Raw genomic sequence first — 18659 nt, 5'->3', positions numbered from 1 at the left:
GTCGTTACTCTATAGCTGGCTGCGACTGGACCAACTATCTACTGGATAATGTATTATATACTCTTGTGAGTCTATACATCTTCAGAACCATGAAGGGGGACGGGACTCCCAGACCATGCATTTCATGACTACGTCTTTACTTAAGCATGACCAAGGCTCGAAAATGCCCTTCCGTTATGTACATTCCATTCGTGTGCTATTCTACACCCCATTTCGTGTGCTCGTCTACATCCCATTTGTGTTCTATGTGCTACATTTACCTTGCTGCCACATTTTGACATTCTTGACCGTCAGACCGCGTTCGTTTCCCGTTCCCCAGCTCGGTTCCCACTCCGATCTGGCTAATTGATGTGTCAGCATAGATTGTGAGAGGTAACAGGTCACACTGGACTCACCGCCGTAGAAGTCAGAGGCTGCAGAGTCTCTTCCGTCAACCCATGGCTTGCTACCAACTCCGTCCCTGTATAACATGTGTCAGCGATGGTGAAACACAGAAGCAACGCTGCCAAAACGTACGAGAACCAGCCATTGCGACTTCCGACCGCAACATTGAGAATCAGGTAGAATTTTTGATCGAAAGGTGCATTCCTGCCACCGTTGAACCACGGATTGGTCAGTAAAGTCGAATTTTCGTAGTCATCTTGGAAATGGCCGCGTTGCCATAGATCCTGTTTCTTGAAGTCGACGTAGAGAACTTGCTGAAGTCGATTGTCGACCCATGTGTAAAGATAATCCTTTGTCCATTCAAGACCGAAGGTATGGAAGCCTTCGGAATAGTCTGTTCTTTGAATTTTGTGTTTTTGTGTAGTTCTGAAGAAGTTGTCGGTCTTCCACGAGATACCTGTTTCAGTTCAACAAGATCACTCTCGAAACCCAGACTGAGTTTCGCTCACCCCAATGGATCGTGCTTGAGACTGTCTCTCTTCCGCCGTTTCTGTAGCCACGTGCGTTACCGCGACTTTCCATAATATCAATCTCGCCACTCAGCGGCCAGATTCCATATACAGAATCTTCGGGCATCATCCAGATTGCCGGCCAGAGCCAATCGCCCTTTGGCACCTTGGCCACGACTTCAACACGACCATACTGGATCGATTTTGCACCTTGCGTAGTAAGGCGTGCTGACCTTACCGGGTTTATGATTGCGTGGGAGGAAATGTTGGAGTTCCTGCTGCATTCATCCGCATAGTATTGGGCAGTTTTGCTGGCTGTGCATGAGCCGTCACCATCTTTTGTCTGATTTGACAGCTTTGTTTTGGCCAAGTTCAGATGATAACTGATCCACAGGTTAAATCTTTCAGCAGCCCAGGGGCCGTGCAACTACTGACCCATTGTGTATTTGGCTTTCACTAATATCGGTTGTGGCAGTTGTGAAAGTGGGAACGATGTGAAGTCCATCTCCATCAGTAAAGGCGTTTCGGCCATCAGTTGTCGTCCAGTCGAATGAGCCCGTACCAAACCCGTCAAGTTGGACTTCATGACTCCAGATGGATTTATCGAGGGTGCTGAAGGAGTCGTCTAAGACTAGACAATACTGCAAAGCAAAACTCTGTGTCAGTGAACCACAGTCAGACGCAAAATGGGAAGCCGAACCTCGTGGTTGGGAACGCCGACCGCGATCCTCCAGTTCACAACAGCGCTGAGAGCTATCGCAAGGAGAAGCCCTCCAAGGATATACCAATTGCCCTTGCGAGGCGCTTTGTATTTCTTGTCCGCAGTCCAAGGTTTCTCAATTCTGCTTTATGTCAATGATGCTCGAATAGTTAGAGAGGGGAACAGATGGAAGAGCAACTAACTTTCCGTCCAGCAGATAAGTCTTGAAGTCATGGTTGCGCGTACCGCTCACACGATAGCTGTTGAGGCCTCGGAAGGGATCCTCCTCGGAACCGCCTGGGGTACGATTGTAGCCATAGTTCTCTATCGATGCGACCTCGCTGTTGCTGTGACTTGGCCTCTGGGGACTTAGATGATTTGCTTGAAGCGCTGCATAGACGAAGTCAGGGTCATGAGAGTTTGCGAACGGCGACGTCATCTTCTCTGGAGTCTTTGCCCGAGACTGACTGACACACAAAAGCCGTAAAGGTGACTGCGAGACAATGATAATGTAGCGGCATTCAACTTTTGCGTAGAGCTGTTGTTGGCAATTCACCAAAATCGATCGGCACGGGTGGTGACTTTCATGTGCTCTTACAGACTGTTCTCATGAGACACGCTTCAAATTCGTACTGGCTGAACGTTACCGGTGTGCGAAACTAGCTCTGGAAACGTTGATCTCGCGTTACTGGAGGCGCATGTCCAGCCATGCCAGCCACAATATTACTCTCGCACCTCGGTGCATGAACCCTGTACAATGATACTCAATTGGGACGGTTCAGAAATTGACCGTGGAATTAAAAACCATTAGCGAGGAACTGAAAACCAGGATTCCGACAAGATAGAGAATATTCTTATCGCACATGAGGAAGGTGCTATACGATGTCGCCACCTAGGTCGCTGGAGAAAGCAGAGTGCAATGTCTCTGGGTAGCGCTGATCCGAGTTGATGATCCTCTGATTGTGAGATATCATTGGCAAAGAAGGCAGAGTCATGGTGATGATAAGCGATATCGATGAGGACCCTCTGATTTACCGTCCAGGTTTTGCGTGTTTTGCGTGGCGAGCTGACAATGTGCTGGCACTGCTGTGTCGCAGCCCAGAGGTCCATCACATCCATGAATAGCCTGAACCATGCAGTGTCTCAGCCTGGAAAAGTCTTAGCCATGGGATCTCCAAGGTTGAGCTGCTGCGGAAGCCTTCTTATCCGGGGCTTAGCACACCAACGTGGGTCTCAGATCATGTTCCTGCAGTAAAAACACATCCAATCATCACGGCAGTCTGAGATTTGCCGAACTCACCTGTCGTCTAAGCGAGATGCGCAACGTTCAACGACCATGCCTTTGAAATCAGACAATGCGGGACGCGACGATGGTCGAAGGCGAGCAGAATCTTGTATCCGGGACAAAGTGCGTAACTTACATGCGGGAAGTCTACGCTTCGCACTCAGGGGTCTCCTTGGATGGTACCCAGTACGGGAGATGGCAAAAAGCCACCGTCTTTTTCTGTAAACAAATCTTCTCAGTTCATCTGTAGTTCATCGTTCTTGTGTTTTGACAAGGCTCGGTGTAATCGACGTGTCAGGCTGACGTAGAGACCAAGCTTCTTTGCTTCTACCAACAACACCGATGGCTTCACTCTCGGAGGCAGGTGCCTCTCGCCAGAGTCTGCCGAGACCTCAATATCTGCATTTTTCGCAGCCGAACTCTTCAGGAGTGTCCGTGTCAAGCCGCCAGAGCAGGCGCCTGGACAAAGCCAACTTCGATGAAGCACTGAGGCACAGAACGGTAAGAGCTTTCGCAAATGCTAGGAAAGCTGAGCTAATCGAGTCTTAGATGGCAAAGTTCCTTTATGGAAAAGGTGTTGCCAATGGTTGGTTCGATATCAACCTGCCAAAAAGGCCACTCGGTGTCCTCCTGCGTCAATCCAATGGCACCTACAGCGTCGAGCCCGACCTCCCGGAAACGTCGGTTCGTACGGTTGCAAAACTTGGCGTTCAGGCAGCTTTTGCCATTGCTACGGATTGCACAGAGGCCATCTTCGATGTCATTGGTGACGAAGATCATGGAATCATGCTTGGTGATGGCCTGGAGCTCCAAGTCGTCGACTGCATGGCCAACCTCATGCGAATTGGGCTTGCTCAGGCACGAAGATTTCCCTACGCGGCATTGATCAGAAGCGAGAGAATTCTTCTAGTCTGGCATGACGAAGTTGACAAGGTGTTGCAACAAGCGGTCGCCACGGAAGAGGAATTGATGAAATTAGTGAGTTCCGACGATCGAGACTGATGTATGTTGTCTGCCAGCCAGCAGAGTGCTGACTGAACATTAGATATGGGGAGCTGCTTCTTTCACCGCCGCCCATCACACATCCAGAGCTTTGACTGCGAGTTCTCTAAGCGTGTGGGACAAATCGAAGAGGGAGAGATTCACAACCGAAGTCACCGAGATGTCGGATTTGGAAGAACAAGAGCTCGAAAAAGAATCCCTCGACCGCCCAGTGAACCTCTATGGCGCTATCATCATGGCTTGTTCGATATTCTTCCTGGTCTTCCTCATATTCGGTTACACGACATCTCATCTCGTCCTCGAGATGCTGACAGACGGCGATCGCATGCGATTCGTCTGGATTGCCTTCGAGCCACTAACCCTAATCGTGGCTATGTTCTTCTCTCTGTCTCTGATGACTTATGCCTTCCAGCTTTTTGGACCCATCACTGCCCTTTTCACCAACACACGATTCTTCTCAAGCAACAAACCAAACCTCAAGCAAGCGTATGATCAAGGATTTACTCCTCCACGAGTCACAATACAAATGGCTGTTTACAAGGAGTCACTGGAGCTGGTCGTTATCCCAACGGTCCGAAGTCTGATGGCTGCAGTCTCAGACTATGAGTTGAAAGGAGGAAAGGCCAATATTTTCATCACGGATGATGGCCTCGGATACCTCCTTCATAGCGACCCTGCTGCCGCACAAGCTCGTATCGAATGGTACGAAGCCAACAACATTGGGTAAGCGTCATACACAGCTGTCTGGCAACTCCTTACTGACTTTCACCACAGCTGGGTAGCCCGACCAATGAACGGCGAGAACGGATACTTTCGTACCGGGCGATTCAAGAAAGCCTCAAATGCGAACTTCTGCATGAATTTTGCCAACAGGGTCGAACAAACTCTCATAAGACTCGTGCATGCCCACAGCCAAGTCAGAGATGGAAGCCGAGTCTTCATCGACCCGGCGGAAGAGGACGTTCTCTATCACCAAGCTTTGACCGAAGAACTGGCTAAGGATAGTCGAGTCAAAGCCGCTGGAAACATCCGTATCGGTGAAGTCATCCTGATGTGTGATTCCGATACTCGGGTTGTAAGTTTATGGACACCTGGTTGCGAGTATTGAGTTGACGTGTCCCAGCCCCGCGACTCTTTGATCAATGGTGCGGCAGAAATGTTCCTCTCGCCAGAAGTTGCTATCGTGCAGCACCACACTAGTGTGTACCAGGTTTCCGGCGATTTCTTCGAGAACGGTGCTGCTTATTTTGCCAAAATGTGTTATGCGCAGATTCGTTTCCAGGTCAGCAATGGTGAATGCGCCCCATTCGTCGGCCACAACGCTTTCGTGCGCTGGAAAGCGCTCCAAGACGTCGCAATAGATACGGGTGATCCTTTGAACCACCTTATGTACTGGTCTGAGTATCATATCTCCGAAGATTTCAACATGAGCATTCGACTTCAAAGCGCCAACTGGGTCACTCGATACGCTTCCTATCATCAAGACGAGTTCAAGGAGCAAGTCTCTCTTACGATATACGATGAAATCAGTCGATGGGAAAGATACTCTTACGGCGACAGTGAACTCTTGTTCAATCCCATTTGGACTTGGCTCTGGAAATCACCATTCACTCGGCTATTCAGGAAATTTTTGTTTTGCGATATGCATTGGTCTTCGAAGCTCAGTATTATATCATACATGACTTCATGTGAGTATTGTCACTTGCGGATAGTGGACTTACGAGCTGACACCCTTGTCTCACAGATTATGCCATCGGTAGTGGCTTCTTCTACACTATTGCCAACTATGTTCTGGTCGGCCTTTACTGGAATGAACTGGACAAATTTTACACCTCCTCATGGTCCATCTTTCTCTCCGTGGTCCTGGTGTTCTGGATCCTCAGCAACATCGCCCTAGCCATTATGCGATTCCGCATCGGCGAACGATCATTCTTTGGTTCGCTCTGGGAAAATTTCAGGTGGCAGCCGATGTACTGCTTCTACTTCTATGGCCTCAGCTTTCACGTCAACAAAGCTTTGATCGCCCACATCGTCGGGTACGAAATGACCTGGGAGATGACTAAGAAGGAAGTCGAGAATTCAAACTTCTTTAAGGAAATTCCTAAGATCTTGCGTACGTATGTGATAATGTTCCTGTTTATGATTGGCCTCGCTGGTGGTGTGATATATATGGCGTGGTTTGCACCACTGGCATGGAGGATTACACAACCTGTGGCGATCCTACCAATGGCTCTGATGATTGTCTGTCATTGCAGCTTACCTTTCGTCCTCAATCCGCATATTGTCAGCGCCGTCGATCAGTATGCTGTTGACGACAAAAGCAATATCGAGAAGGTATGAATGGTTATGATGAAGGGCATTACACGAATTGGGGTTTGCATACGGAGTACACATACACGATATACGACGCGGGTACAACTAGATGGCGACATCCAAACCTAATTTTGCGAAATCTACATGGACAACAACAAAATATATCAATGTCATAATAAGACTTCGCATCAGTCCTTTCTATATACCTCCACCCTACGTCGGGTACTCACACGAAGCGCAGTAATAGCCCTGATCTACCGCGAATGTTGAAAGATCGTGTCGGGCCCTCCTTGAGCCAGACGAGATGGGGACAGTCAGCTTTCAGGAGATGTCACGAAGGCATCGATATGATCCGGCAGAGAAATCTGTCAAGCGATAGGGGTAGCCTGGCTTCCAGCTATGGCAAGGCCCCTGCACGACTCTCCCAGGCAGAACATGGTGAAGTCGGTGCCTCTTCGCAACAGATTCCTCTCGACCGTTGTCAGTGATCAAGTTCCCTGGCCGCCGCAACAGGAGTATAAGAGATCTCATTGTGCTGCTACTTTTCGAACTTCCTCATGGTGGATCCGCCGCGAACCGCCGACACCTTCGCCAAATTTGATACCTATATAACCTCCTGCGATGACTACTTCTGGCGGTCCTTGTCGATGCACTTCTTTGAGCTGCTAGTCTAGCCGCCTAGACGAGGATAGCCACTTAATAGATAAGAGTGCCGCACGGATGTCCCCTGATATGTACCAAAGACAAGAGCTTTGCGATCGGTAAGACACCAAACAGGTGGAGTATCTCTCTAGGGCAGCTGCGAGCAATGTACATAGTATGTCTGGCAAATCAAATCGAGTGGTTGAAACACGATCGCGCTACTTGTGGTCGTACCTGAGAATCCATCACCATGCAGTGGACGACCGGCACTGCGCTGCCACTATTCCTGTACCGGCTTCATTTGTATGTGAGAGCAAGTGTCGTTGCAGAAGCTTTCACCGACACCAGAGAACTTGTAGCAAGAGAGGGAAGCCTGCGCTGAATCGAGATCGTAGAGGGAAGTCGTGAGACCCGCGGGCCGTGAGTGTGGGCACGAGGGCGGTGATAAATGTCGAGGCCGGCCGAGAGGGGATTGAGACGAGAAAAAGCGGCGAGAAGGGATAGCGTACGATCTCGAAACGTGGAACTGACCGCGCCGCTTTTGAACCGACCGAGGGGAACCAACCACGCGATTGGACCAGCCTAAAGCGAGTCTGACAACCCAATCACAGGCGGTCAGGTCTTTCTCCGCTCGCGCGTGCCGGGGGTGAGCACGGGGCGGCATCACCCTCGACCGCAACGGGCCTGAGCTGCGAGCAGTTCGACCACACCTTGGCGGAGTCTGCGCCAGCCTCACCTGACAATGGAATCATGTTGGCCCATTCAATTTCGCTCCGGTCTACAATTGGCGCTGCTCAAGACATTCACAATGCTCTGGTCAGTTCGAAAGAACTTGTACGTGACCTAGCTACAAAGTAATGGCTCGTCTGGAACGACGCACCGTTGTCTCCGTTCTCCTCTTTCCTTCCAAATCGACCAAGCCATACCAAGTCCTCCTGTTTCGTCGTTCCGAAAAAGTCCATACATACACAAACAAACTTGCACCTATAGCAGGCTCAGTGGAAGAGTCCGACAAGACCCCATTGGACGCAGCATGGCGGGAATTGAAAGAGGAGACTTGTCTCGGACCACAACATGTTGAGCTTTGGAGACGAGGTCCTGGATTCGAATTCACAGACGAGACCGCCGTAAGTGGCAAGGATGGACAAGGTGAGAAGATCGGAAGAATATGGAAAGTCTGGCCCTTTGCGTTTCGATTCCAAAAAGACCTTGTTGACGAGCACAATAATGTTGATACCTCCGTGTTGAAAATTGACTGGGAACATTTGAGCTGTGAATGGAATTACGTTGATGACATACTGACGGGGAAGATCTTGGACCAATGTGTGCCGAGACTGGAGGTCACCTTGGGCCAGGTATGGGTCGACCCTGACAGCCCACTGCATCACGGGCTAGAAGAATTGCGCCTTGATCACACCAACGGAGCAAGGCAGTTGGCTACAAAGGCAGTGCAATCGTTGATCAAGATTGTTGAACACGAGCAGAGATCGAAGACGCTGGATACACCTGGGGAGCTCGCGAAGTGGTGGAAAACTTTCTGTCTGCAAGCTTTCCATCTTGCCTTCAATGGTAGGCCAAGTATGGGGGCGGCCATTTCCAGTGCTGTTGTCACTGCACTAAAGGCTGCGCAGGAAGAAGCCAACTTTGGCTTTGCGAACGTGAAGCAAAGTCTTGCACTTTACGTGGAGAGACGAGGAGAGATCTCGAGACGAGTGAGTGAACAATTCGCTGCATTGCTGCATGACGAGTTCGAGGTCTCAAATGATGGCCAATCTGCCAACAGACCTCTGAGGATTTTGACACTTAGCTCCTCATCCACTATCAAAGCTGCGATACTACATGTTCTGGATACGGACGAGACTCGCCTCATCGAACTCCGTATACTCGAGTCGCGACCTCTTTTTGAAGGCGTAGGTTTTGCACAAGCCTTGACAAAGGAAGCTCAAGGTCGTCGACAAGGTCTGAAACCCGGCTTGAAGTTTCATGAACGTCTACGACTCGTCGTGGCCTCGGATGCATCTGTCGGCATTTTGAGTAGGGATGCTGATATTCTCATCATTGGCGCTGATCGCATTTCTGAAAGCGGCGACGTGAGCAGCAAGACTGGTTCATTACCAGCAGCATTGACGAGCAGGGAGGTGACGAGAAATGCCGTCAGGGTGGTATGTATCAGTGAGACGGAGAAGATCGCTTCCCCAGGGGCATCAGAAGAACACGAAGAAGAGGACAACGACTACGATGAAGTCGCCCAAACTTGGAAGATGGAGAGTGATCTAACCTGGGACGAGATGGTCATCGTTCGCAATGTTTACTTTGAGTGGGTTCCTGCTCAACTTATCGACTACTACGTGTGCGAAGACGGTGTATTATTACGGGATGATATCAAAGAGAAATCGAAGCTGATTTCTGATTTGACATCGGAGGTCTTTTCAAGATTACAGGAAACATGATATCCGTCAGGCCTGTTGTGATGCTGAGCTAAGCCCGAAATGCCGAAAACTTTTCCAGCTCATCTGGGGTAGGTGAAGTTCAACCAATGCCCTTTCTAGAGGATGATTCCTCTCGTTCCATGGTCATACAAGTGCAAAAACATTTCCCAAGGCGCCCGTTAACTGCGAACCCGATATATCAGTCAAGGAGCGGATATCCTCGTCTGGAATTGACGAAGAGAATCCCTGGGTTACAGTTGTTGAAGGGTGAACAAAGAGGTTTGGCAGAATACTCCTTTGGTGTCAGCCATACCATCGTTGTTGGACATATCAATTCAGAAGCTGCCCATATGTAGCGTTGCGCAGCGAAATGCGCCTGAGATGGGCTGCTACATCTACGATACTACTGCATGCCAATGGAAATCCATTCTGTTGAAGCTGCATGCCTATTCACAATTTACTCTTCTTCTTATTGGGTGTTCCAAACTCATTCATCATCCTCCTTCCCTCCGCCTCCATCCCCTGACCTTCAAAAGCCTTGCCAAACTCCCATATCCCGGCATCAATGGCTTCTCGCAACGGTACCTGCTCCCACACGGCCATCAATCGTTTCTGTGCGCGAAGAGCATCCGCCCCATTCCGTAGGATCAGTTGCACCCATTCCTCCACCGCGCCGTCCAGATCTTTGCGATCTACAACCCTGTCAACCAGACCCCACGACTCAGCCTGTTCCGCCGTGATCAGATCACCTAGCAATAAGAGTCTGCGTCCTCTAGCCGCGCCGATCTGTCGCGGAAGCAACGCCGCTTCAATAGTACTCGGAACGCCGCGCTGGACTTCGGGCATGCCGAACATGGCGGTGGAGCTGGCAATTCGTAGATCCGCTGATGCTGCGATCCCAAGGCCTCCACCCAAAGCGTGACCGTTGACGCGCGCGATGACAGGAACATGAATCTCACGCAGGCTCTTGCACGCGAGATGCAGTCTTGTGATGGCCTCTCGTGCTGCCTTGGCGTCAGGCCAGGCTTTGGCTTCGGAGATGTCGATGCCCGCAGAGAAAATGTCGCGGTTCGCCAGTGGGCCGCCTGTAATGACTACGCAGCGCAGGTGGGCGAGAGTGTTGACTGAAACTTTCAGCGCTGTCAACAAGGTGGCGCTGAGACTGTTCAGCCGTTTCGGGTTGGAAAGCGTTATTGTTGCGACTTTGCCTTGTGGATAGGAGGAGATGGAGACTGAGATGGGGGAGTTGGGTTTGGAAGTGGGAGGCATTGCCGGAAATGCCACGCGTTGACAGGTCGGCGCAGAGATATAGGTAGAGACGATGAATCGGAAGTGTGAGCCGCTTTGGTACAGAAAAGACAGCAGAGGTTTCACTTTTCCCGAGGTGTCGGTGGACCTGATGGGAACGACGGTCGCAAACAAGACCGGAGTTCCCTCATCTCGATAAACGTGGGGAAATAGACTGGGGAATAGCAGCGGGGAAAAATCGGCTGTGGAGGCCTAGCAGTCTTCATGCAGGTGCCTGCAAGGTCTCTCCTATGAACACTAATCGACGACTGGGGAATCAACATACACAGGTGAAGTCAACTCGTTGAAGTTGGTTGGTGCCAAGCGGCTGACGAGGCTGAGTCTTGGTGATGGAAAAGGGGTTCCGGCCAAAGCATGTGAAGATGTAAGTCTGCACTCTAGCAATTTCTGCAGATTCAGTGGCGTCTACATCGCTTTCTGCATGACAACTACTGCGCACGCAATCACCGAAGCAAGCTACTTCCAGATCACGCAATGGCTCTTCGTGCCCTCGATCCCAAAGCTATCGGCACTGCGGCAGCCTCCACCTGTCTTTGCATCGCTATCGACGCTCATCAGTCCAACCTCCACGTGTACTTCCACTCATAGCTTATTCTTCAACTCCTGCCCAGCCAAGAACCGTCTCAGATTATACGCAATCAGTGTCGCCGGGTCCTGTGGCCTTCCTCCAGCGCCATGCGGGCTAACAATGACGTTCGGCGCGGTCCAGTAGGGCGAATCCTCAGGCAAAGGTTCCGTCCTGAAGACATCGAGGGCAGCACCACCAATTTCTCCTTTCTCCAAGGCAGACAGCAAGGCCGCGTCATCAATCGACGTGCCTCGTCCGACGTTCACCACCCAAGCGTGTTTCGGGAGGAGTTTTAGCCTTTCCGCGTTCAAAACATTGGTCGTCGCCTCCGACCCGGGCAGAATCATGACCAGCGCGTCGGTATTTGGTAGCAAGTCAGGCAGCTTGTCCTCCGAGTAGACCTCGATGCCCTGGCGGACACCGGCATGGCGGGCAATGCCTTTTACATTCGCGCCCAGAGCAGTCAGCCAAGGGGTGAGGGTTTTCGCAATGTTGCCGAAGCCCCAGACCACAATGTTGGCATCTTGTAGCGTGGTGAACTTGCCCTTGGGTCGGTCTGGTTGCGGACCACCCAAGTCAGTCGACCATTTGTGTTGGTGCTGGTAGTCGCGCATCTCGAAGAAGCGACGTGCCGCATTGAGGAGCAGGCCCAAAGTGTGCTCGGCCACGGTGTGGTCATGCAAACCCGAACCTGTGGTCAGAATGATCTTGGATGTGTCGAATCCGGCATTTATGACGTCGTTGGGACCTGCGGCAAGGGATTGGATCCAGCGGAGGTTCTTGAGACGGGAGACCTCTTCTTTCAGCACGGGTCCTGGGTTGGACCAGGTCACTAGGATTTCGGCGTCGGTGTGTTCCTCGGGAATCTTGGATTTGACGTCGTATGGGTGCGGTGAGACACCGAAGCCTTCGAGGTTCTTCGCCTCAATAGCCACCGAGGTGGGGTAGAGGAGCTTCATTCTGCAGGATCGCGTACTTCTGGATTGTGATTCCTCAACAACTCCCTTCTAATGCTGATCTGATGAGCACGCGGAAAAGATTACCTTAGGTGTTTCCGAAACGTGCAGGCAAAAAAGGTTAGTGCTGAAGTCCACGTGAACCACAGCCTTGTCAAGGGTAAGCTCGCTGTGAAGATAGTCTGTTCAATCCTCGAGATGAAATAAGTGAAGGAGATCTTTCAATGATATTACTCAATGTTGTAGAACTCAATTAGTGCTTCGATTCTCTTGGTGCAGATCGTCTTTTGCGGCGTTCACGATGCGGGACAACTCCGTATGTGGGGGCGGATGGCGCGATCAATTGTCGGCGGATGGCCGGTGGTGCCCGACTGATCCATTGCGCGAGAGGAGCCACAAGTCAAGCTTCTTTGATGCAAGTACATCTCACTTCACGACATTACATTCTCATGAAAGAGCTACTATCCAACGAGTATGTGCTATGATGAACTGGAAGACAGCTGCCAACGAGTATGGTTCGAGAGAGGTTCATAGGCGACATGTGCATGGGCCATAGCAGATGGATCATGACCGTCGTCCAGCCACATCAGCTTCTCGAAAAGCCCAGACTTCGGAGTGGTTCGAGAGAGGTTCATAGGCGATATGTGCACAGCCCATAACAGATGGATCATGTCCGTTGTCCAGCCACATCAGCTTCTTAAAAAGCCCCGAAGCTGGAGTGGTTCGAGAGACGTTCTTGGGCGATATGTGCATGGCCCATAGTAGATAGATCATGTCCATCGTCTGGCAACATCAGCTTCTGGAAAAACCACCTACCTGAAATGGTTCGAAAGGCACGACTGTGTAAGTAGTTAGGGTGTTTTCTAGGTAGTCTGTTGTAGTCTTTCTACTGTATCTGACAATTCCGCCAATCCGTCGCAAAGTTAGTGGAGTTACGTAAGCGGAGTAGACTATAGGTAGACAAAGACTAGTAGAGCTAGAAAGGAGGAAATCAAATTGAGTGATTCTTAGCCTTAGAAAACTTTGGTCAGACCTTAGAAGAATACAGAAGCGCACCATTATCCTCTCGATCCATCGTGTTGGAAGGTATAGTCTATAGTGTGGTTAATCTTCCCGGCCACCAGGAAAACAATGGACCTGGGCTGTTGCTCTCTCGAGCCACGATATAGTCGGATTATGAAACTGACTGTTATTTAACCGGTCAAGACTGCAAACTACGTGGTGCGGGGAAATAGCATTGCGGATTTATGGTGTGACATGTGCTTTCGGATACTACCCTAGTCACGTGATCACGCTCTCGAGCCATGTTGTTTATTTCATTTTCTCCTCAACATCTGAATACTCGGATTCAGTCTTTTTTGGTATCTTCACGTTGACCAACTCCATAGCGGCTAATCAGCCTAACGACGCTCTCGATATAGCGCGTCACGGCGCCATCGATGTCAGCTATATCCAGATTTTCCTTTTGAGCTATTCCAGCACACGGTTCTATTGCTCAGCCTTTCCCAATAAGTCATCATATTTCGTGACACACGAACTATGTTTTCTTTCGACCCTTACATACTTCTTACCCACATATTATGGAAGGTACCATAATAACAATAGTCGGATCGCTAGTGACGAACATAGAAGAAGCCTACATCATGATCCAACCGGCAGCTCACAACCATACAGGCCATCACGTGATCCGTGTTTTCGAGCAGCCTTGTTGACTGGGGATTCTCACATATCCTTGTCCCACCCCTACCACTCTCTCGAGCCATGGTGTCAAGCCTCGATTCTGGTGCACATCCAAAGTCGCGGATTTCCTCATTTTTGAAGCTACGACTAGCTATGCACCAACTATTCTATCGAGCCATGGTCCCAAGCCTGGATTCTGGCGCACATCCAACTCCGCAGACTTTGTCACTTTAGAGCTGCATCCGGCTAAGTCAAGCTGATCTCCTTATGTTGACATTGCGTTTCAAGCATCCGATCTCTGCTATACTGCTTGCTTCTACGCAACCCCACTTCAGTTTTTGGACTGGTCTGATCGCGGTCACATTGCCCTTCACTTCACTTGATTCCACCTGAAGCTTCATTCGTACTGTCATCAGACATTGATCTGAACTCCCTCCAACTCGATCTTCTTCCATTTGTTCCCTCAACAACTCGATCTTCCATTTGTTCCCTTACCAACCTGACTGCTCTTGACGAGACCTGATGACTCTACAGTGCCAGATTGCATTCTGCGGACGCAGCGCCCGTCTCCGCTCCGGCTACATGGTTGCAGGTCACCTTATCGTTCCATCAGCATGGCTTCAGCCAAGCAGACACCTGTGAAACCTTCACCTCGAGCCGAACAGTCCTCACAACTTCAGATCAGAAACGCCATCTGCGCCCCAGTCAGCTACACAAAGATACTCCCGAAACCTGTTTCTAAAGATGCGCAGAACAGAAACCTAACCAAGGCTGGTGAGAGAGAGATCGCTGCTGATCTTGGCTTCCAGACTTGCGCACAGTTCCACCAATGGCTGGATAGTCCGCTCTTCAAGGCTTATCGGGATGAACTGCAACAATGGAAAGAGGAGCACGTTGATTTGAAGATGGACAGAGCCCGGCCAAAGGCTTACTTCAAGCTCTTAGACGAGCTGGTGTCCAAGCCGCAGGCGTAGGTCCAGAATGCATTCTACCAGAGAGGTACTGACACTGCCGCAGTAAGCGAGACAAAATCGACTGTGCATACTTTGAAGGAACTCCTGGTGATGCTTGGAAGAATCATGACTTCTTTCTTTCGACCTTGCTCCGAATCTTCGTGGCAAATCAAGAAGTCCAAGACTACGGATACGACATTGGCCCCTTTCCACACGATATGCCGCAGGAGCGCTGGCATAAACTGTGGAATGCAATCCAATGGTGCAGAACCAAGAATTTCTTCACGCCCAACGGTCGCGCATCAGCCGCCAAGCGAAGCTATGTCAATAACGCCTTGGCCCGCCCTTGGTATATGCAGCAGGGACACGGTCAGGATGCGGAGGATCTCGAAATGTCGACACGACCAGATGCCGCGGAAGAAGAGCCGCCATTTCCAAAATACTTCATCACGTGGACGAACATGCCTGCTGTCATCGAGAAGGACGGCTTGATGAAGGAAATCACATTGGCCCTCCCAGAACTCTGCGAGTTTCCATCATTTGAGACATTCAAACAGCATATTACCAGGGAGTTTCAGTTGCATGAGCGAGAACTCAAGGTCAGAGACCTGCTGTTCACCGTGGAGAGTGGCCCACAGGCAAGTCTGACCCGAAAAAAGGTGGCTGTATATTGGGAGTATCTTACCAAGTATCAGCTGGAAGGCTATATGATGAACTTCTTCTTGGTCTCCGAAGCTCTCAAGCAGGTGGATCTGGACTTGATGGTCGAGAAAACGATCATTCCGCCTGTTCTTGCGCGAAAGTATCAATATGCTCCTGACGGTTTGATTGAGCAGAAGGATGACGGAGACTATGAAGTCGCAAGTATTCCCACCAAGAGAAAGCACGATGCCATCAAGGAAGACGAAGCAGCCGAAGATGGCAAGCGAAGAAAGCCAGAGGAAGCAAGTGTCGTCTCCGAAGAAGCAAGTGTCGGCCCAGAAGAAGCAGGTGTCGTCTCAGCGGAAGCAAGTGTCGTCCCTGAATTTGAGGAACATTATTACAAGAACGAGGCAATTCTCCGCCGAGCGGATGGACTGTCCGATGCAGGCAAGGTCTCCGTCCACGGAGAGGAGCCAGACTTGGAAGATGATTCTATGGTTGAGGATGACGGCAAGACGATTGATCTGAGCACTGACGACGAGGATGAGTTGGACGATGAATCCAATGACACAGGAGACGATCGTATCAGCGAAGGACTTGATCCTCCAGCCGGGGGGAGCATCGCGTCTAAATTCGATCTTACAGAAGACCTGGATTATGTCGATGAAGGAACCTCCTCCGACGAGGAGGATCAGCAGACATTGCCACCGCGCAACAAGACACCGGACGAGAAAATCGGGGCGAACAAGAATACCCTCGATGTTCAGAATGCATTCCACCACGGAGAGGCCTCAGAGCTTTCCGATCCTTATCATTATCGGGGGTTGGATGGTCCACGGAGAAGAAAACCAGTTCTTCGAAGTGCCCCAGACTCGGATGCTGCTAGTTCAGGCGAACTTCAGCAGGTGCAGGACAAAGACTTGCCGACCGAAGATGTTAGGGAGCTGGAACTTGGCGCTGAGAACCAGTTTCGACTACACGATTCGGACGAGGTCACCCAGAAACAGGTCAAGCCTTCTGAAAAGCTCAAGGCCAGTCTCGAAAAGCTGAGCCGGCTTCTGGACAAGTACAATTACTCGGAAGAACCGTTGCTTCCGGACAGTACTACGCAAAGCAGACTTCGAAAAGAACAAAAACGCTGGACGGAGGCGCTTCAGCTTACAACCGACTGCCATTGTGAGCCACATCGGGCTAAGCCTACCCAAGAAACATTGCATGCAAGTGCCGCCATTGCTAACATGCGCCTCACTGGTAAATACTTTGAGAACGAAGACGATGTAAACGAATTCTGGGAAAAATACTGGAGTCTTTTGCGGGCTGCTTCTGGTGTGGATCAGGACGATGTCGGGCCCAATCTAATGCTGTCGGCAGAGGTCCTCCAGCTCAATCAAGACGGATATATCCCAGGTATGACTGGCTTGAAGCCACGTCCAGCTCAACAGTCGGGTGCCGCGTGGCTCTTCGCGAAAGAGCAGGAATCAGGCCTGATACGGTCTGCAGATGGAAAGCACGAGTATCACACTATGGCAACCCTGGGAGGTATAGTGTGCGACATTCCTGGCGCTGGGAAGACGTTGATGTGCATTATGCATCACCAAAACATCATCAATCGCATGCCGCCGGCAGGAGGGGTTTACAAGCCGAGCATGTATATCGTGCCCAAGATCGCCATTGGTCAGTGGTACGACACTTTCAGAAACAATGCTCCTCACATCACGGTGTTCGTCATCTGGGGAAAGAAGAACTTCAGGAAGACTGCAGACTGGATGGCAGCGAATATATCAGCCCAAGATCTCGAGAATGGCCCTGAAGGTGTACCAGAGCGGTTGAAGTTCGCATTTGACACTACTGATCCCAGAGCGGCGTCGGTAGCCTTTGCCATCACCAAGCAGACTTGCGAAAGCCGATTCAAAGACCCTTCCGCCTGGAGAGGGCGGTTCGTGAGATGCTTCATCGACGAAGCCCACTGTATCAAAGACCCTGACGCGAGCATTTCAAAGGTCGTCAAAGGCTTTCAGTTCAAGTATCGCCACCTCATCACTGCCACCCCCATGATCAATGATAAGAAGATATCATTGGCCTTGCGGACTATCTCTACCGTTCGGAATGGGCTGACAAATATGGATACGAAGAAGATTTTGACGTATTTGACCCTGAAATCGAACTCACTGACCCCCGAGTCGTGTGTGCCCTTCGCAAGAAAACAATCAAAGCTGCTTTCGCCAAGTTGCCGCAGCATTCTAGGGTAGACGCAGCGCGAGACGTCCTTGCCGACGAGTTCAAGCGCCTTAGGGAGATTATGCCTAAGATCATGCAACCGGTGCAGTTGAGGGGGGCAAATGGTACGAAGCTGCCGGTGGGAGATGGATCATATGTGGTCATGGGGGACGACCTTCCGCCGTATGAGGCTATTACCATTGATTTATGTATGGAGAGCTCAGCCGCAAACGAGTAAGTCACCCTCCTAAGACGGGTGCCACCTTTCTGTAAATGCGGTCGTCGGCAACAGCGCTACTTCGCCGTCTCCATGTCCCACAGTGGGGACTTACTAAAGCGGCTTAGTGAGTAGTCAAATTTTGCGGATCCTATATTTGAGCCACGAAAATCAGCCTAACAATTCATCCGCAATTTCAAATTGCGATGGATAGAAAGACATGATGGCCGAGTGGTTAAGGTGAATATGCCCCACCTTCTTAGACATCCTCGTGCTAACTGTTGTTTCAGGCGTGGTATGTGCAATCTTTCCAAGGCTCAGACCCCTATTAACACCCCCCCGGTGACTAGAATTTCCTGCCTATATCAATGGTATTTACGTATCATTGGTATAACATGATCACTCAGACATCACATGGCAAGTTCTACCTCTTTAGAAGAATGAATAGCATCTAACGTCCCAAAAGGGTTCGCCCGTAAGCACACTAGCAGCTGCCTGCAATTGACATTCATTAATCCTGCTATTAGGCACAGGTTCAAGGTAAGCTTTGTCAAGACATTGTGTGTCAACCAAGTTCTAACTTCTCTCGAGTCCTGTTCATGTCGAGTTACTTTTTTTGCATTTTTGCTACCTAAGGTTGACTTTGCTTGGCTTGGAGCTTAATCCTCTCGGACACTCATCTCTGTCCCGTTCGTACCTGATTATCAATACCCTAACAAAATCAGTCCGACCTCCACTTCCTTCCTGCTAACCTCGGATGTCGTCGCATAGATCATGAAGTTTCCCGAGCGACCTACCCCTCTCTTGTCCGAGTCTTTCCACACTTGCAATCGTGCCCCGATTCCAAGTTAGGG

The 18659-nt window shown here is 50.4% G+C and overlaps 6 protein-coding genes across 6 annotated transcripts; 3 read left to right on the top strand and 3 right to left on the bottom strand.

Annotated features, from left to right (window-relative positions):
• Positions 1 to 70: 70 nt before the first annotated feature.
• EDD37DRAFT_183280 (putative gram-negative bacteria binding protein) lies at positions 71 to 2216 on the bottom strand. The gene is made up of 7 exons (XM_062809986.1): positions 1797 to 2216; positions 1594 to 1735; positions 1329 to 1534; positions 894 to 1276; positions 517 to 841; positions 396 to 460; positions 71 to 341 (listed from the first exon to the last, which is right to left on the bottom strand). Exons 1-7 carry the CDS (start codon positions 2030 to 2032, stop codon positions 244 to 246), a joined length of 1455 nt encoding a protein of 484 aa, XP_062665916.1. The 5' UTR covers positions 2033 to 2216; the 3' UTR covers positions 71 to 243.
• A 917-nt stretch (positions 2217 to 3133) lies between these two features.
• EDD37DRAFT_688661 (glycosyl transferase family group 2-domain-containing protein) lies at positions 3134 to 6220 on the top strand (the record flags this gene model as incomplete). Its single annotated transcript, XM_062819964.1, has 7 exons — positions 3134 to 3379; positions 3428 to 3856; positions 3968 to 4031; positions 4057 to 4603; positions 4655 to 4955; positions 5004 to 5568; positions 5625 to 6220. Exons 1-7 carry the CDS (start codon positions 3221 to 3223, stop codon positions 6218 to 6220), a joined length of 2661 nt encoding a protein of 886 aa, XP_062665915.1. The 5' UTR covers positions 3134 to 3220.
• Positions 6221 to 7485: 1265 nt separating this feature from the next.
• On the top strand, positions 7486 to 9711 carry EDD37DRAFT_641667 (uncharacterized protein). Its single transcript, XM_062817325.1, has one exon. The coding sequence runs from the start codon at positions 7693 to 7695 to the stop codon at positions 9283 to 9285; it is 1593 nt and encodes a 530-aa protein (XP_062665914.1). The 5' UTR covers positions 7486 to 7692; the 3' UTR covers positions 9286 to 9711.
• Positions 9500 to 10751, bottom strand: EDD37DRAFT_183249 (ClpP/crotonase-like domain-containing protein). The gene has a single exon (XM_062809985.1). The coding sequence runs from the start codon at positions 10531 to 10533 to the stop codon at positions 9715 to 9717; it is 819 nt and encodes a 272-aa protein (XP_062665913.1). The 5' UTR covers positions 10534 to 10751; the 3' UTR covers positions 9500 to 9714.
• Position 10752: 1 nt separating this feature from the next.
• On the bottom strand, positions 10753 to 12280 carry EDD37DRAFT_183248 (glyoxylate reductase). The gene is made up of 2 exons (XM_062809984.1): positions 12184 to 12280; positions 10753 to 12118 (listed from the first exon to the last, which is right to left on the bottom strand). The coding sequence occupies exon 2, from the start codon at positions 12097 to 12099 to the stop codon at positions 11155 to 11157; it is 945 nt and encodes a 314-aa protein (XP_062665912.1). The 5' UTR covers positions 12100 to 12118; positions 12184 to 12280; the 3' UTR covers positions 10753 to 11154.
• A 2110-nt stretch (positions 12281 to 14390) lies between these two features.
• Positions 14391 to 17826, top strand: EDD37DRAFT_698041 (uncharacterized protein; the record flags this gene model as incomplete). The annotated part of the gene is made up of 3 exons (XM_062820170.1): positions 14391 to 14746; positions 14794 to 17553; positions 17616 to 17826. The coding sequence occupies 3 exons, from the start codon at positions 14391 to 14393 to the stop codon at positions 17824 to 17826; spliced, it is 3327 nt and encodes a 1108-aa protein (XP_062665911.1).
• Between the last annotated feature and the right edge of the window lie 833 nt (positions 17827 to 18659).

This window comes from Exophiala viscosa (assembly GCF_022695815.1).
Source record: "Exophiala viscosa unplaced genomic scaffold EDD37scaffold_14, whole genome shotgun sequence".
In the NCBI taxonomy this organism is placed as follows: domain Eukaryota; kingdom Fungi; phylum Ascomycota; class Eurotiomycetes; order Chaetothyriales; family Herpotrichiellaceae; genus Exophiala; species Exophiala viscosa.
Note: the sequence above shows the minus strand (reverse complement) of the source record. Positions and strands in the feature narration are given on the sequence as shown.

Bases quoted from the DNA above. Each gene is read 5' to 3' on its own strand.
- EDD37DRAFT_183280 (XM_062809986.1), bottom strand. From the start codon at position 2,032: ATGACGTCGCCGTTCGCAAACTCTCATGACCCTGACTTCGTCTATGCA. The intron at 1,277-1,328 runs GTCAGTAGTTGC...CCTGTGGATCAG, and splicing joins GAAAGCCAAATACACAATGG to TTATCATCTGAACTTGGCCA. The intron at 842-893 runs GTGAGCGAAACT...GAACTGAAACAG, and splicing joins CTCAAGCACGATCCATTGGG to GTATCTCGTGGAAGACCGAC.
- EDD37DRAFT_641667 (XM_062817325.1), top strand. From the start codon at position 7,693: ATGGCTCGTCTGGAACGACGCACCGTTGTCTCCGTTCTCCTCTTTCCT.
- EDD37DRAFT_183249 (XM_062809985.1), bottom strand. From the start codon at position 10,533: ATGCCTCCCACTTCCAAACCCAACTCCCCCATCTCAGTCTCCATCTCC.
- EDD37DRAFT_183248 (XM_062809984.1), bottom strand. From the start codon at position 12,099: ATGAAGCTCCTCTACCCCACCTCGGTGGCTATTGAGGCGAAGAACCTC.